At 35.3% G+C, this 18,692-nt stretch overlaps 1 protein-coding gene across 1 annotated transcript in view; it reads left to right on the forward strand.

The window, feature by feature from the left end:
• The window catches only part of LOC587910 (peripheral plasma membrane protein CASK), a gene marked incomplete at its 3' end in the record, with an annotated part of 55,426 nt that overhangs the window by 12,316 nt on the left and 24,418 nt on the right, over positions 1-18,692 (forward strand). The window contains exon 3 of the mRNA XM_030982506.1: positions 17,065-17,170. Within this exon, the coding sequence (XP_030838366.1) occupies positions 17,065-17,170 (106 nt within the window). The remainder of the gene's footprint in view (positions 1-17,064; positions 17,171-18,692) is intronic.

Raw genomic sequence — 18,692 nt, forward strand, 5'->3', positions numbered from 1 at the left:
TACAGCCATAGCCTATAGAGCATAATTTGTTTAAATGTCACCGCATTTTACATAAGTGATTAGTTTTATTTTCTAAATTCTGAGATAATTTCGTAAAAAATGACCAGAGGCAAAACATCCATTACCAAATTTTGGAGATGGACAATGGTTGGCTTGATCTTGATAATTTCATATATTTCTCACTTGCTTCAGTCTCAGAGGAGCAGTCTAACCTTCTAGCTTTCGGCAATTTTAATGCGCAGTTGCATTCCCAGGCCTACTATATACTTCACAGTTATCACCATACCAATTCATCTACATGTACATTTGTAGGATGGCTTCTTTATATTGTCATCTTACGAGCACTGGTGATGATGCTCAAAATATTTAAATAGGAAGTCCACTCAGGTAATTAAGTTGATTGTTATTCATTCACCAGTACTTTTTGATCTAACCAATGTAATTTCAAGTTTTAAAAGCGGTAGATCGCTCACTTCTCCCATATATGTCTTCTCGTTGAGTGTAAGGCAATGCCTCACAATTCTCGTTTCAAATCAGAAAACTGCTGGGCAGGGAGACTAATGGGTAACCCAGAAAAATCAGCTATCTTTTGATCAGCTGGTTCGTAGCAAATTGTGAGGAGCCCTCGTTGCTGGACATCTATTATCTCTCATGGCTCTAGAGGAAGGGTAGCACGACTATATACAGAGATAGATAGATTGAACAGAAAGATATATTACACTGGGATATATTGTCTGTTTAGAGCCATAAGGGTGTTAGGTAGGCCTAGTGTTAGGCCACATCATTTTGGCCTTCAGGCTCCTATTGGTTGAATTATATGAGAGGAAGTAAACAGATATAACTTGAGCTATCGTGGTATTTAAATCATAGTTGTGGTACTGCTACCACCATATATAGGAAATTGAAGATTATTATTTTTGCAGTTGGAAACAATATAAGTCCCTTAGAATAGTTTGCTGTTGCTATTGTTTACAAGATGCTCGGCTTGCTCGTCTGTAAAGGATTACAATGTCTTTTGCTGCTCAATACATCATTATCGGCTGTGAATGGAATTATTTAATTCCATCTGAAAATGCTCAGTCATCATTAGTCATATGTATCATCCATGGTAACAACAAAATAATTTTGCAGTCAGTGAATGAAAAATTCTTGCAAAGAATAGAACCATTAGCTTAATTATCAAAGTCAATACAATATACACTGCATGGAATCTATTTTGATATTAAATCATTGCCATTACTGATGACTATGAAAAGCAGGGAGATTGCCTTTACACTCATAACGATTCAAAATGTTGCAAGCCTCTATAGATTTAAAGATAAAGTTGAGTTCTGGTCATGTGATGGCAATGTGAAAGAAACGGTGTGGAATCTATCAGAAAAGGTTGATCATTTAGTATATAAGTATTTGTGTGTATTGCAAGGTTCTGGAATCATCAAAATGATGAGAAATTTGGCCAAATCTTGGCAAAGTAACAAGCACTGTACACAGAATGATGTATATGGGACTACACGAGCACATGGTGAAAAAACCTACCCCCCCCCCGATTTTTACGATGTTTCATGTCATATTTAGAATATGAAGGCATTTGAAGAGCCATGCTTCCCAGGGAACCTGTTTAATCTGATGTTCTTCCACCCAGGTTGCATAATAACAATGATAACGCTTTTAAACTTCAAGCCAGGGGGGGGGGGGGGGGAAGCATTTATTGTAGATCCTTGAAATATAATTGCATCCACTTGACTTTGATTTGGCCTGTTTTCATCAGCTCGTATTTGCTAAATAACCCGCTATTTTCAGACTCTGGATATTATCCCAAAGCTCGAAATCGCATCTTCACCAAACCGTTATTCTCATCACAAACTAGCTCGGAATAAACTTCAGTTGTGTAAACCTGCACAGGCCCTAACTACAAGATAACTTCGAAGTTTAAAACCGATTCCTAAACTTAACAGACTGTTGTGTGGACCAAACTAATGGCTAGTCAGAAATAATGACCCTCTAAAAGCGGAGGCTGATAGAAAATGTTGATGGACATAACAGAGATGGTTCTTAACGCCTCATTACCCCTTGTATAGGTATAGGAGCATCTCTATACCCTTTCACACCAAAGCTTGTGTCAACTCTATACCTCATGCGCATCTGTATGCCCCATTCACATTGATCGGGTCGTATTAACTCCGGTTTAGATTAGGTATAATGGATCCACCTGAAAAATTGCATTTTAAGAGGTTTATTATTAATAAGAGGTAATAATGTGTGTATTATAAGGGTTTTTAATCACATCATAATAACTAAATCTTGCTTACAAGGACAAAAAATAACAAGCACTGAACAAAACATCATGAAAGGGGTATGTACACGAAGATGGCACCAAAATTTGGTCTGAGGATTATTCAACATCTTGGAGTGAATGAAGTCACTTTGAAAATTAAAGATTTCATGAGTGTCCTTTGCACTTGGTATTGCTATTATAAATTTGATGTTTTTCCCTCCACCCAAGACTGAAAGAAAAGAGAAAGCTTACAATTATAATTACTCAACATTCTCTGTAATTTTTGCTCTTGATTTGAAGACAAGTCAAGAAATTCTTATCGAATCATTATGATACCACTAATTATTCATCCAGTAAATGCTATATATGGATCATAATGGATGTGAACAGAATAATGTAGATCAAGAGTTGGTTTTGAAGGACACGAACAGTGAATAAATAACCATACCAATCAAGAGTTCAGAGTCCATTAATTATCAAACCAATGCTAATTGCACCCAGTTATAATCAATTCATGTGAACGGGTTCAGAGCAGGTAATGATTTTTATGTGAACGGGTTTAGAGCAGGTAATGGTTTTCATGTGAACGGGTTTAGAGCAGGTAATGATTTTCATGTGAACGGGTTAGAGCAGGTAATGATTTTCATGTGAACGGGTTTAGAGCAGGTAATGATTTTCATGTGAACGGGTTAGAGCAGGTAATGATTTTCATGTGAACAGGTTTAGAGCAGATAATGATTTTCATGTGAACAGGTTTAGAGCAGGTAATGATTTCCATGTGAAATGGATGTGGATGATTTATAGACCAATCTCACCCAACCTACCATACTGTCACACCAAATTAACGAGTGAAGGAAACCAGCTAGCCTAGAGCTCAACAAAGAAATAGCCATACTTAAAACCTTTGTCTCCTCTCCCTTAAAGCGATTGAAGTCGCCATATTTACTGCAGTCATATCGGATGAAATCTTGGAAGAATACAGAATCAGTTATTATTGCATGATATTATTTTTATCTAAATATAACAAATAATAACAAACTAGCTAGAGCTCAAGAAAAAAAATAGCCATACTTAAAGCCCCACTGTCCTACTTGTAGCTACTCGCTCCCTCTATATAGAAAACTTCCCCAATCGGTGCTTGTTGGTCCGCCATGATCCTCTTTTTCTTATGTTAATTGAGAGCTGAGTTAATGAGATAGCCACCCGTCGGTGACCTCGCTGTGTGGTCTAATCCCTTCTGGCCCAGTAGTATTGACGGTCTTTAAAACCTTATGTCTCCTCTCCCTTAAAACGATTGAAGTCGCCATATTTACTGCAGTCATATCGGATGAAATCTTGTTGAAGGAAGAAGAAGAATACAGAATCAGTTATTATTGCATAATATTATTTTTTATCTAAATATAACAAATAATGCGATAGACAATTAGAAATAACAAATGAGGAACTTTCTATGCAGTAGTTTGAATCCAATTTCAGAGTTGTTGGAAGTTTTTTCTTCAACTGTAAGTAATTATATAATACTGTGTATTCGTATATGAAAATTTAAAATACTTTAAAAATTGTCCTGCAGATTATTGTTATACGCATGGCAAAAAGATGAGAACATGACTTTTTGTAAAAATCACACAATTTGATGATTTCTGAATTCAAGGATAATGTAGAGAAGTTATAATCTATCTTGACCATGGGCTTTAATGTGTTGTATAGATGTAGTGAAAGAAAAGGCCCCATCTGACAGTGCTTGACCACACCCTTCTACTGTCACGAGATGAAGTACAGTATAAGTATAAAGCTTTTTGTATGCTGCGACCTTGAGCACATAAGTGAAAAAGTGAAGCATAATCCAGAGTTCTATGACCTTGAAGTGCACACAAGTGAGTGCATGAAGTTATATTGAAGTCTGACTCACACTCTAGATATCTAAAGCTGATGTGAAAGTAGGTTATTATGGGGCAAGGCAGTAGTCTCTACACAAGGCTTGTACACAAACTCACCAAGAATTTCTGATATTTTATCAGCATGTCTATTACTGAAGAATACCTTAATTTTATTTCAAAGAGAAGGAAAAAAAGGCAATTCAGAAATATTTTAAAAATAGATGTATTTCTATTTTGCACAAGATGAAAGAAGGGACAAATCTCTCTATTAAAGTTTTCAAACTTACAATGCTTGATACAACAAACAACTTCGCTATTGATTTTACAGGACCATTATTTAAGGACTGCTATTGTTCCTTTTGTTAGACTTCCGAGTAACAAGAATCATGTTAGGCTATCATGATGTAGTGTATAATAGAAGTGAACTGATCAATTTATAGGAGCAGGTGTTATTCTTAATACATTGTAGGAAGCCTTGAGCAAAAGGAAATTGTTTTGATGAAGGAAAAAATTCTCTCACAAAAGGTTATGTCCTTAATATTCATGTGAAACGACACATCTTATGATTAAAGTCAAGATAAACATTCAGTTTTTTTTCTTCAAAATGGGTAAAGACTGTAATGAGGGTAAAATTTGCATTTTGTAGCGGTATAAAGATTGAGTTTGATTATAACTCTGTAAAAAAAAAAAGTTTTGATGGTTCCCCTTTACTGATGCATTGTGTATGAACATGAGAATGCATAGGCAAACACAGGATTTTGAAGAAAGTTTATATCTGACAATTCTAAATTAGATTGAATTAAAATATATGGATACTTATCTGTGAAATATGAGGCACAGTATACAGTACCTTCCCAGCTTAGCATTGCCTTGACCAAGTCTTTGTAGTTCCAATAACAGGTATCGTTCTATTGTGAATATTACGTTTCATCCTCAGTCAAAATGGGCATCATGTAGTTCCTATCACTGAAATATAGCAAATTCAAAACTATTCTGGATTTTAAGGTTTATACTACTCTGCCACATAAGGATATGATGAAATGATGGTGAATTGAAATAGTCTTTAAAATAATTATAATAATAATACACAACATTTCTTAGGCGCTTAATACTGGTGTTTCTGAGCACACCATTGTCTGATTAAAAATTACCAACCAAAACTTATAATAAACCCTAACACAAATTATAAATCTGTTCTTTATTCAATAAATCATGCACAATCCAGACTTAATAGAAACTATTTTTATATGGAGGGGTAAATGAATTATCTCTCCTGGGACCCAGGCTAGTAGAAACTTACGTCACAAAAAATATGGACTGGTTCAATTGGAAGAGTATGCACTAAATAGAGCCCCAGACCATCTCCTGTATAGGGCCTAAAGTTATTATCCAATAAATGTGGATTTCCCATGTGTACTATAATGAGGTTTCAATGCCTCGATATGAATGCTCTATAATTCTCACAGCCAGCCAGCCAGGGAAGGGAGAATGGCGTAAGAGGCCAGTTTGTACAGAGTAACTTTCACACCATTCTCTACAGAGTGGTGTAGCATTTGATACATTGAAATGTTAAACTTTGCTCTCATTTGTATTTTGATTTCTGCAACAATATTTCCTATATGATTTTGTACATGTTCATGTACAACAATGTATCCTGCATAAGGACAACATTTTCATATTCATTCAGAATTAAGATAGATATGTTTAGTCTTGTTTTTATTCGTTAAACTTGTCCACCCCCACCCGGATTTAATTTCATTTTGAAACAGAGAATGTTGGCCTCCTGAATAATAGGATTATAAAGAAGTATCTTGACTTTGACCAGTTCAAAGTATAAATGTATGCCCAAACTTGAATGGCAATGAAAACAGTTTGTTAGTACCTGTATATTCACTTTATCAGGTATATGATAATGTTTCATCATAATGTAATACCATATCAGAGATCAATGTGATAATCATTTGGTAATCTACAAATGTACATGTACGCATATTTCCTATTATGCCATCTTCATGTACTGTATGTAACAACTTTACTGAAATATTGCAATCATGGCCTGCATCCAATAAATCCAGTTCATGATATCAAGTAAATGTAATTTTACTAAAGGAGAAATAAAACCCCACTCTGTAGCAGTTTAGAAAGTATGGGATTTGTTTTCCTTCCCATCAACTTAAATCAGACATTATTCCAATAATTAAGCAAAGTTTGTATGGTCTTTAAAGCCTATTTGCCCTACTTTGGCCAGGAGGGATTAGACCTCCCTGTGTGGTCACTGACAGGTGGTTATCACATCAAATCAGCTCTCAATTAACATAAGAAAAAGGGGATCATGGGGGACCAACGGGTACCGCATAGGCATTGTTTGCTATGTAGAGGGCGCAAGTAGCTAGAATTAATGCAGTCCCGCTTTAAGAGACACATGTTAAAGAGGAAGTCATGTAAAGTGTTACATACATTTGTTGATTTGGCAGATAACACTTAGAAACCCCACTGACGAGCTAAGCAAACAATGAAAGTGTTGCGTATTTAAAACACTCCAAGCAGATTTGAGATGCATTGATTGCCACTTCTGATAGCTTCTGGATAGAGGTTGATCTACAAAGTGCTGGTATCAAAAGTGAGGTTCACATGGCAGTCCCTAAACTTAAAGGTAATACAAAGTTTTGGTAAGGGGTCATGAATTTGGTTCAAATGAACATATTGGAAGCATATGCGATCCTACAATATACATTGATCCTTGTCGCGGTTGAAATCGAGTCTAAAGTTATGAAATTGTAAATAATAAACTCTTTATGTTGTATAGCTCCCTCTCAAGGTCAAGATATTAATTAAGCTATAAAACAATGTTTCTTGACTAAAATCGACCGATTAGCTATTCCCATTTGGAAATTATACATCACATCTACATATTTTGAGATTGTCATGGTCGCAGCTACCATTGTACGGCCGTAGGCGCTATTTGAAGTTAATCAAAATTTACTGGGAGCACCGGTAAATTTTTATATTCAATTTTTCTCAAAAGCAGAAGTGTTTTAGGGGCTAAATTTTCTAGTGCTTATAATACATCCACAGGGGCATCCAAATATATTAAAATTATAAAGAATCACTATCCACCCAATTTTCAAAATTTCCCAAAACTATGTAATACCTTTAAAGGTTAGGTCGCGGTTTTAAACTTAGAAGTTATCTTGTAGTTAAGGACCGTATAGACACACTTGTGGTTACGAAACTTTAAGAAGTTAGCATGAGGGGGAAGGGTGTCCTCACGCAAAGTTTTGTGCTGTGCAGATGCAATTATCCTGGAGATCACGCCAGCATGTAGTTAAAGTGAATGCTTTCCTTGGCTTGTAGTGAACTTTGAATACTCATTTCAGTCCAATGTGAACCTTTTGTTGGTAGTCATGTTTTATTACTCCAAGGTTTCACAAACTTAAAGTTTAAAACTGACGGTTCCATGTGAACATAGCTATAGTAATTGTAATCAGAGAGGAGGATGCATGTGTGTGGGCACAGGGGTGGGGAATAAGGTATGTCAAGAGAAAGGGATCATTTACTATACTGCAATTAGATTACATAATACATACAATTTTTTGAAATCCCTTTAAAACTTGAAAATAATATTTAAAAAAGGGACCATAGAAAAAGTTTATACCTGTAGATCTGTGAAATTAATTCAACAGATTTATGTGAGTTTTAATATGTGAGGCATTACCAATCATACTTTTATATTGCAATTGTTGTAAGGAGATGAAAAGGGGAGGATGGGCTGGAGATTGATAATCCTAACTATTAATATACCAGTTCATTCTGACACAGGTAGCGCAGTCGTTTCTAAATAAATGTCAATGCATTGAATTATTTAATGAGTATATTGTTTGCTTTTAATGATGGGAGAAAAGTGATGGGGGATTAAAAGCCGAGCCAATTTACAGAGTAAGCCAAGTAAGTAAGCTGCTGTAAAGCGCAGTCATGAAACCGTCTCTAATCGGATGTGAAAAGTCAACAGAGACTGGAAAGCAGCTATTAATAGTGAGATAGAAACTACATGTAATAATGCAAATACGATACACAATGGCAAAGCTGGTATGAGAGAAACTCATAATCCTTCATCTTTAGTGTGTTTGTGCATGTATTATAAGTGGTATTGGATGATAATCATTGTGAATTGCTGTAGATAATATTTTATCAGAACTGGGTACTATGAGGTTTCATTGCTCTACTCATTGGAGAATGTTGATAAATCTTTGAAAAATCTTCTAGAAAATGTTGTGTGTCTTAAAAAAAAGGCTCTATAAGTAATGTAATTCCTATGGTAAAATCAGCCAGTACAAGAAGAAATACCTTGTATTTTAGATGAAAATCATTATTTTTGTCAAAGCTTAGTCATTAAAAAAACAGTATCATACCAGAAAGGAAAGGATTACTGTAATGACTTTATGTCTCTGAATTTCAGTTTGCATGAATCCTGTTATGGTAACAAACTATAAAAGCTAGAAATTATATAAATTTACAAGTAAATTTGGCTAAGGAAACTAATGGGGCTGTGAGGAGATGTAGAAACAGGGAAAAAAAAAAAAAAAAATTTCGGGGGCTACTTTTCAAGCTTGCCTGCATGAAATTAACACTCTAAAATTTGTTTTTTCATTGAACTCTATGCAAATTTACAGGGGCTCTTTTCTGATATATGACAAGAGGGGTGCGGTTAATACACGAGGGCGGTTTATACACCGTTAAAGATAAACTTTACTTCTGGTAATGCGATTGCATTGTGAAAGAAAAGGTGTGGAATGGATCAGAAAAGTTGATCATATAGCATGTAAGTAATGGTGTGTAATGCAAGGTTCTGGAGTCATCAAAATCATCATAAATTTGGCAGAGTCTTGGTAAATAACAATCATTTACACAGAAAGATGTATATGGGACTACACAAATGGTGTCGGGGCTACTTACCTTGATTTCCTTTTCTTTCTATGCTCATTACTCAGCCAGTATACATTTTCTTCCAAAATTGTTTGGCACATTACATTTATTTGTAATCTTGAACATTCAGTGTAAGTTTCGTTAGATTCTGTGAGAATTCATTTTCTTTTTTTTACCAGAACTCAAGTTTATCTTTAATTACGGTAGATAAACTAAGCACAATCTTATGTGAAGTTTACTTGTTAGTTAATCTGAAGACCCCCCCCCCCACCTGTTAACAAAATGCTGCATCTGTCCCAGGATATGCGTATACCAGCCCATGATTATCCTCCCTTTTAAGCCAAGGTCATGTGTGCTAGTTGACATACTGTATCTTCCAATGATTTCATATCTACTGCTGTAAGTAGTACATTGTAGTATCACTTAATCTGTATATATGCCGCATAATATAGCACATAAATGTAGTATAATGCATTTAGCAATGCAGAAAACATAGGAATTCAGATTGTGTATTTTCTTTGTTATATTTATATTTTGGTTACATTTACATTTTTACTCAGATAAAGCTATGTGAAATAACTCCAGCGATAACTACAACAAATTAATGAATTAATAAATACAATGTAGATATTATGAAACAAATGAATTGATAAATAATTAATTAAATGAGTAAAATTAATATTGTATGAATAAATACATTTGTCATGAATACAAACATTTTTGGGGGATTATGTAGACATTTAGGCAGAGATGGCGAAGTATGCTGGAAGACAGCTTCAATTGACATGGCAAAGCATAATTTTGCAAGAAATTTCTCTATACCATTGAAACTATTCCCATGTCTCCTGTCATATGATATGGAAGAGGGAAAGCGGGAGGAGAGGGAGAAAGAGAAAGGGGTTAGAAAGAGGGAGAGAGAGAAAGGAGGGGGTGGTTAAGGGAGAGAGAAAGCAGGGCAGAGCAGCGGAACTAAAGGTCTACTTGAGCAGTGAATGTTTCCATTCTCCTGAAAAAAGGTATTCCATGCGCCATTGCCATAGCAATCCAGATTTAAAAGCTATTTCCCCCAAACCATTTCAGCGCAATGAAAGGTAAGCTGTAGTCTACTCCTGATAGGAATGAAATGGAATAAGGTACATCTAACTCATAATTTGTTCACATTCATGTAGCTATGGAATGAAGAGGTAGGTAGAGGAGAGGAAATGTAATAATAACAAAAGAATTTTTAATTTTTTTCTTGTGCCCTGTATATTGTGTATATTGTGCCCTGTATATCTTTATTTTAAAGACTAGAAAAGCGGAGCAGGAGATTTGTAAAGACCAACGTGTGCCGTAGCTTTTCATGTGCTCCAGTTTAAATAATGGAAATTAAGCCTTTTCAAATCATTTTTATGTATTAAAGATAACATGGTTTGGGAGAGCTGGTACATTGTACATAAATATTAACTTTGTTCTACCATCTGTTTCATGCTTTTTCATTGGAATTGTAACACATGAAATTGTAGGTGTAAAAATGTAATTATAAAATTGTTCAAAGCCTTTTTGTTGAGTGCCAAATGAAACATAGCACTTTCAATAAAAGCTTTATGAACTTCTCACACCGGTCTATAATGTCCTGTCTAGATATTAACAAAAATCAGAATCTTGACTTCTGAAGAACCAATTAATAATTTAAAAAAACAATCATTTACACTGTAAGTAATACTAAAAAAAATGAAAACACAAAATGTAGACTACAAAACATACATGTATCAGAAAAATGCACCCTACAACACATGAATGTATTTATAAAAGTGTGTCACTAGAAGGCTAATGTATTTATAAAAGTGTGTCAGTAGAAAGCTAAAGTACATTTAGTCAATTTGAATAATCATTTCAGTTCTTTTCATGCAGTGCAGTGTTAGCTTGAAGCCACTCTCCCAGTTTGGGTTAGACGAGAATGATTGATGTAGAACAACAGTACGAAGCCATGCCAATGACAGTTGACCCTACATAAAATAAATCTGAATTTTTGTGATTGGAGGAGGTACACATTTTAGATGGGTGTTTATTTTATCTAGGAAGCGAAAGATGCTTGAAGATGCTCATACCCATGCATGCCCACACCAGATAAATCTATGATGGTAATGATAGCACTATCATGGGACTACTTTTGTCCATTGCTCTGCATGCATGCATGGGAAATAGGGAATGGTTCAGGATGGTAGGAATAATCCTGAAATAGTGGAGATGGTGCACATTTGTGTATTGGTTTGAAATTGATTGACCAGAGGTTACAATAACATTGAAAAGCGCACTGTAATTGTTATATTGTTGTTGTCGTTGTTAATATTGTACAGTAATTATAGATATGATTATTATTGCTATCATTGTTATTATTGTTATTATTATAATTAAAATTAATTATATTTATTAAGATTATGATTATTATTTTAAGTATAGTTATTATTAACATTTTTATTATTATGATTATTATCCAATTTTGGATTCTTGTATTATATGATATGATAATTTAATGCCTCTGTGTGCTTCCAAAGGACTTTGCATGAGTTTTACTTTGATAAAACATCTGACGCATGAACTTGATGAAGCATACATGTTTGTACATGTAAAGGACACAAACCAAAGGTCGCTTGATGCTTTCCAAAGCAAGGACATTTGGTTAAACAAAAATATCAGTTCAGCCATTGGGTTACATTTGATGCTTTCATAGAAACAAGTAAATGTTCCATAAATAATACAAAATGTATGACTGCATTAAATTTAAATGGTAGTTATGAGTATTTACAAAGCACTTTACCTGGAGGATACAAAGCACTGAATTCTTGTATTACTCCGCCTTTTAGGGGGGGGGGGCAATTAATTGACCCCTTTGAGCCAACATGGTAAAATACTATCTTCATACTAGCATCATCTCATGTCATAATAGTCTTGCATGTATGTAGATCATAGTGCACTGTGATGAGTCACGGGGGAGAATAGTGAAATATTAATGAACAATTCTCTCTTCATGATGGAAGTGATGCATTCTCTAACTCAATACATCCACCCACCTTCACTCCTGTGATCAATGATGATGATGATAGCATTCAGGCGTGTTTACATTGGATGCAATAAACCGCTGCATTGTTCCATTCAAGCTTAAAGATAAACTTGAGTTCTGGTAAACAAAGATAATAAATTCTCACAGAATCAAACGAAACTTACACTGAATGTTCAAGATTACAAATAAATGTCATCTGCCAAACGATTTTGGTAGAAAATGTATACTGGCTGAGTAATGAGCATAGAAAGAAAAGGAAATCAAGGTAAGTAGCCCCGACACCATTTGTGTAGTCCCATATACATCTTTCTGTGTACAGTACTTGTTACTTTATCAAGACTGGCCAAGTTTATTATGATTTTGATGACTCCAGAACCTTGCAGTACACACCAATAATTACATGCTACATGATCAACTTTTTTCTGATCCATTCCACACCTTTTCTTTCACAATGCAATTGTATGACCAGAACTCAACTTTATCTTTAATGCACATAACATACAGATAGTGAGTTCACATACATGTAGGACCTTGGGCTGTGTGCAGCTACTTTTTTAAACCCTCACTGGAACATAGAAAATAAATGTTTTCTGGTCCAGTGTAAATGAGTCATACATGTAAGTCATCTTATGGCAGTCTCTGTTGATCAGATACTAAAACATTGATTTCTCATCCAGCATATACAGTAAAGGGAGCATATCCCTAATATGCAAAGTTGATTAATTTTTCAGTGTTTACTTTTGACAAAGTTGTGTTTAAAATAAATAGATATGGCATATTTACTCCATGAAAACAGAATAGCAAGCAAAGGAATTAAATTGGAATATAATATTTAACAATTTTGAACTCACTTTTGTTAAATGCTGTGTATATTGTGGGGGACATTAACACATGTTTTCCTTTACTTTGCTACTTTTATACTTATTTTGCCGTAAACACATTGTTGCACCCTCTACATGTATGTCATTATTGTAATACCGGTATGTTATAATTAAATATTAAGCTGACTGATTGTGACATTTTTGTGGAGTTATTGCTTAGTAATTGACTACCTGACCATTTACTAATTGTTCAGAAAGAACAACTAATAAAGAGTCATATCAAGAATTTCATTTTTTCATGAAATTAATATACATGGAAGCACCCCCTCCCACCCACACAAACGCACGCATGCACCCACTACAATGAAGATCCCTTGCTATATTAAAGAGGATGTAACTGAAAAGAGAGGGGAAGAAAAAGACCGAACATCTGTGACCTTTTTAATCAGCCTGCGTGTTGTGTCCCATAACACAATTTCCACCTATCCCGAAGGCACACAATACCTGTACAGGTCTTTGAAAAATAACAGGTACGAGTGATTCTAGGACAATTGGAGGGGGTGGGGGGGGGGGGGGGGACTTGGAGGTTCTCGCATTTATTTTCTACATGTGCATCGCTCAAACAGTTTTGGGGGAGTGGGGATTGAGCCCCCAGTCCCTCTCTAGAACCACTACTAATAAGAGGATGACAGGGTACATGTTATCTCAAAGCTCCTTTGCTTCGATTTCTCTGTATTACGACTCACCCCCGTAGATTCAATTTTGGATTTGACGGGTCAGTTGAAATTCAATAACTGCTCCCGTGCTTTCCCCTCCTGGCATCCAGAGAGATTTGGCCAATGGTCATGTCTTGCGTGATGCAAGGGTTTTATTATCAACAACCTCCTGAAGTGTATATCCGTAGAGTAGGGAGGAATGGAGGTTCTAAATCCAAAGAGAAACCCTGCGTTTGTAAATCCTTTGAACTGATTCCTTTTACATTGACTATGTGCGTTTAATGCTCCTGCACTTTCCCAGCCTGGCATGGAGAGATTTGCCCAATGGTCATGTCCAATTCATGCTTCATGCAAGATAACAACCTGCTAAATTCTGTGGTATAAGCCTACTAGTTGGTACATGGTACTATGGTAGAGTTGAAGGAGCTCTGTTTTACTTCAAAAGAGAAGACTTTCAGAGGTGTTGTTCTTGTCATTAGCCACGCTCACATCATAGATGGAGCGGAATTCTATTGATAGCTGTTGAGGCACATGGGCAGATGAAAAGAGGGAGGGTGTAGGGAACAAGGAGAGATGGGAAATTGTAGGTTAAGATGTAAAGGTGTGTGTGTGTGTGTGGGAGAAAGAGAGAGAGAGAGAGAGAGAGAGAGAGAGAGAGAGAAAGAGGGGGGGGGGGGAGAGAGAGAGAGAGAGCCCAAAAACTCTTTAATTAAGTGAAATATATATGCTGAGTGTCTTACTATCGTGACTACTGCATAATCAACATAGAAACCAAGAAGAGGGGGGGGGGGGGGGAGAGAGAGAGCCCAAAACTCTTTAATTCAGTGAAATATATATGCTGAGTGTCTTACTATCTTGACTACTGCATAATCAACATAGAAACCAAGAAGAGAGGGGGGGGGGGGGGGATCAATACGATGCCCGCCTCTTCTACTCCTCATATTGAGTATTAGTACATGTATGCGTTGTGATGTCTAAGATACAGGTAATAATGGGGGACAGTTTCTATTGATTACACCGTGAGGTCCGATGACAGAGAGGGCGGTAATACAAGTGATTCTAGGGGCCCTTCATCAGGTTTGTGTTTCAAGGGGTGCTTAATTATCAGTCATATGACATGCAACAGATTACTTTTTATTCATAGCTTGCTAGACAGCTAACCATTTCTTCATAAATCCCAAAGACAGTTTGAACATAAATGTAGTAAGATACCAGTATTGTGTTTGTGCCATGTATGGTGCAAAATAATATCCTTATTTCAAAATTAAAATGTAGTAAATTGATTTCAAATAATGAATTTCATTACACATCTTTTACTTTAATATCAAATTTCAACCCCCCCCCATTACAGATTGTTTTCTTTGCATTGATTTAATATCCACAAGTCTTGCTGACAGTATGCATGAAGCTTTCCATGTTAATGTGGTTGATACATGTATCTGACAGCCCAGTGTAGACATTTATTGGAGTGGAGAGGAATACAAACTCCAGGGACCCGTTTCACAAAGTCATTTTCAATGACAAAAACATTTAAAACAAAAATCTATGATAAATCTGCTGATATTAAACAAATCAGAAGTAAGGATTTCAATAGCTTATAACAAAAACTGTCATTTTGTCACTGATGACAAGTTTTGTGAAATGAGGCTCAAAAGTCTACTTAAAAATAGCTCTGAAGTAAATATGAATGTTAACATAAAATCATCAAAATCCAAATATCATTTATACCGGTAGTAGCAAAAAGAAGAAGAGTTGCCATGGTCAAAAGTACTATTCTCTCAGCTTTAGGTCAGTCTCCATGTATATAGTCTAGTAATGTAGTTTGTATTGTGTACTCATATTTGATACTGAATATTGACATAGTTACTTTCTCTATTTGTGCAGTGTTGATCTTGAAAAGCAAAGTTCAAAATGCACCGGGGCCTGGGTGTCAAAAATAGGGTTCAATATCAATAATATATTCATGGAATAATGATTGATTTGACATACAAGGCTATGTGTGTACCCAACACAGTCATGAATGCAGACACATGTGTACAGTTAAAGCTTTATTCACACCCTAATGTCCTGAGGTAACCCCTTTATATTCAACATGACTGCTCATTGCATGTTTTAATCGTGCATTTCAGATTTAATTCACACCTTTGCATGTCACCTGTGGAGTGCCATAAGGACATTACACTGTACTCTCTAAAAAAAATCGAGTGATCACGGACATCACTCCTCTGGAGAGTGAAAATGTAGTGAAAATAGAGTGAACATTCACTCTTTTCTTCTTAGAGAGCACTCTAAAATCAATCGATTTTCACTCCTAAACAAGTGATCACGGACGTCACTCCCAAGAAAGTGAAAATAGAGTGAAAATTCCCTTTTTTTTTTAAAGAGAGTACCTCTGTTATATACATGTCTGTTATCAAACCTGTCTATAGTGACCACCCAAGGGAAGCACAAAAATTGGCCTTTGTAGACAGGTTCCTTTAGTACAAGTTTCAATGAGAAACCTTTTTCAAGGGAAACAAATCATGTGGTCTTTGTAGGCAGGTGGTCACTAAAGCAGGTTTGACTGTAGTGTGTATGAGTTAGTGTCCTTCTAGCCTCTAAAGATGATATCTTTAGTTGATAGCCAGAAGGGTGTTACATCTGGTATAAAGTATAGAAAAGTAATACCCATATGGCTCTTAACAGAGGGTACATGTACATGTATTTACCATACTTATATGCCACATTTATATGCCACATGAATGCTCAGTGTACATTGTACATGTGTAAAGCAAACCTTTACCACATTGCCATTCAACAGAGGTAGCGTTTCTATCATCTCTCTCTCATCATGTATTCATTGCTTAATCAATACAGGTGATTATTTTACCCAGTGTAATATTCATCAATGAATTATTCTGATATGAGATGTTGATTGACTGATGTTATTAACAGAAACCATGTAATGAATTCATGAGAAACATGGCCCTATCATCATTTTTGAATAATTTACACCACAAGTTTTAATTTTTGTCTTCTGTCTCTTTTCACTTAAACCATTGACTTCTGAATTTTCTCATTCCCATATATTTAACACAGGGACCATCTGGTTTCCATCTAGGCAATGTGTTTAAAGAGCCACTTTTATAGTATTATTATTGATAACATTTATTGAATAGTTTATATCCCTCTCTTCTATACAATTAAATCTATCAAGTTTCTACTTAAAATGAAAAATATGTATAGTTTTCATATAAATCACTCAATTATGATTTCTTCTTCATGTTGTATGTTTTTATTATTATATTTTATAGCCCTGCATTTACCACTTCTTTCATTATGTTCTTGGCTATCTATAAATTTATAAATGTTTCATTTTGATGTTGCTATAATCTTTATATTTTTTTCCTCTTCTTTGTCTCTTTTGTAGATCTGAAAAGAGAAGCATCAATATGTCACATGTTAAAGCATCCGCACATTGTAGAGTTATTGGAGACGTACAGTTCAGATGGACTCCTCTATATGGTCTTTGAATAGTAAGTATATCCTTCACATACACTTCTATGATACCTACCTCCTTCAAACTTTAAGCCCCTCTAAAGTGTTGGGAGCCCTAAAAATTTGATGGCAACATTTCACTTAAATTGTTTCATAATGTGAAAGAGGATATCATTTAAGACACATTTCTGCAAGGATTTTCAAACAAAAATGTGTTTGAAGTTGAATATTGATGTAAGAATACCAAATTTAGGGCTTCTGTGTACAACCAAATTCAAATTATGCATTCTTTTATCGATACTTGTCTTCAAACACATTTTTTTTTTTGGAGGGGGGGGGGGGGGGTGTGGAGAAATCTTTGCAGAATTGTGACTTAAATTACATTGTCTTTCACATTATGATAAAATTTAAGTGAAATTTTGCCATCACGTTTTTTGCTGAAATTGGGACTCCCAACACTTAAGAGGGGCTTTAAGAGATCGACACCAGACCAATTACAGACTGACAACAGACAGAACTAAATTGCATTAGCCTGAAAGGTAAAGAATCTGTCAGGTTGGAATTAGTGTGGAGTTGGTTTTGTGGTGTGACTGATATATTGTACACAGGTTTACTTTGTAGGAAACCTCTGTATATTTACCTCTCTCCACCCAGGTGTAGTTTATAGATTTTTTGGTAGAAAGGAATATCTTTTGATGCATTTAGCATCAAAATCGGCACCGTGGCTGAACCTACAGGGTATTATTGGAGAGCCTGGATCACCTTGCTTGATGAATATGAATACCATGCAATGAGCCATTATCATTTATATTAGGCCTATATGATCATTTATATTTTAAAAAGAAATATACCCATATCTCGTGTATAGATGTTTAATAAAAAAAAGGTTCAAAGTTATTTGTTTTTAACATAAGTTCACAGGAGAGAAGAGACAATTTAACTTACTCAAATTTATGTTGTCTTGAATGTCTGAGTACCAATGATCAAAAATTGGCACAATTACACAAACCTCATATAGATACTATATCTGTAAGGGATATATTGCATTTTGCACCCTTTTCGGCATAGGATTAGGCCTTCAAGTACCTGCAATTGATATACCGATATTGCATTTTCCACGCTCTCTCTCTCTCATACAAGTAATTGTGACTATTTTTAAGTTGGCCATATGTTTCAAAATCAAATGTCCCAAGATTTACGCTGCAGCGACAATCATAAACAACCCCCACAAAATGTAATATATATTTTCTTGTCTAGGGGACCATCATTCCTACAAATTCACTTTGCCTAATGCATCTTAGTCTGATATTCCAGACATCAATTTTCAATAAGTTTTCTCCCTTGTTTAATCTTTAAAAAAAGATACTTTGGGGGATGGTCTGTGATATGAGGAATCCTCTTTTGAAAGATATTCAGTATATTTAATATTAAATTTAAATTGATGAACAATAAATTGTTGAAAGGTAACCTGCATGTGCAAGTTACACACACATTAATTGACACAAAAAATGTGACAAAAATGATTGAAGATTTCCCAAATTGTGAGAGTCATTACCGGGG

Source organism: Strongylocentrotus purpuratus, unplaced genomic scaffold (genome assembly GCF_000002235.5).
Source record: "Strongylocentrotus purpuratus isolate Spur 01 unplaced genomic scaffold, Spur_5.0 spur5_scaffold_12, whole genome shotgun sequence".
Classification (NCBI taxonomy): domain Eukaryota; kingdom Metazoa; phylum Echinodermata; class Echinoidea; order Camarodonta; family Strongylocentrotidae; genus Strongylocentrotus; species Strongylocentrotus purpuratus.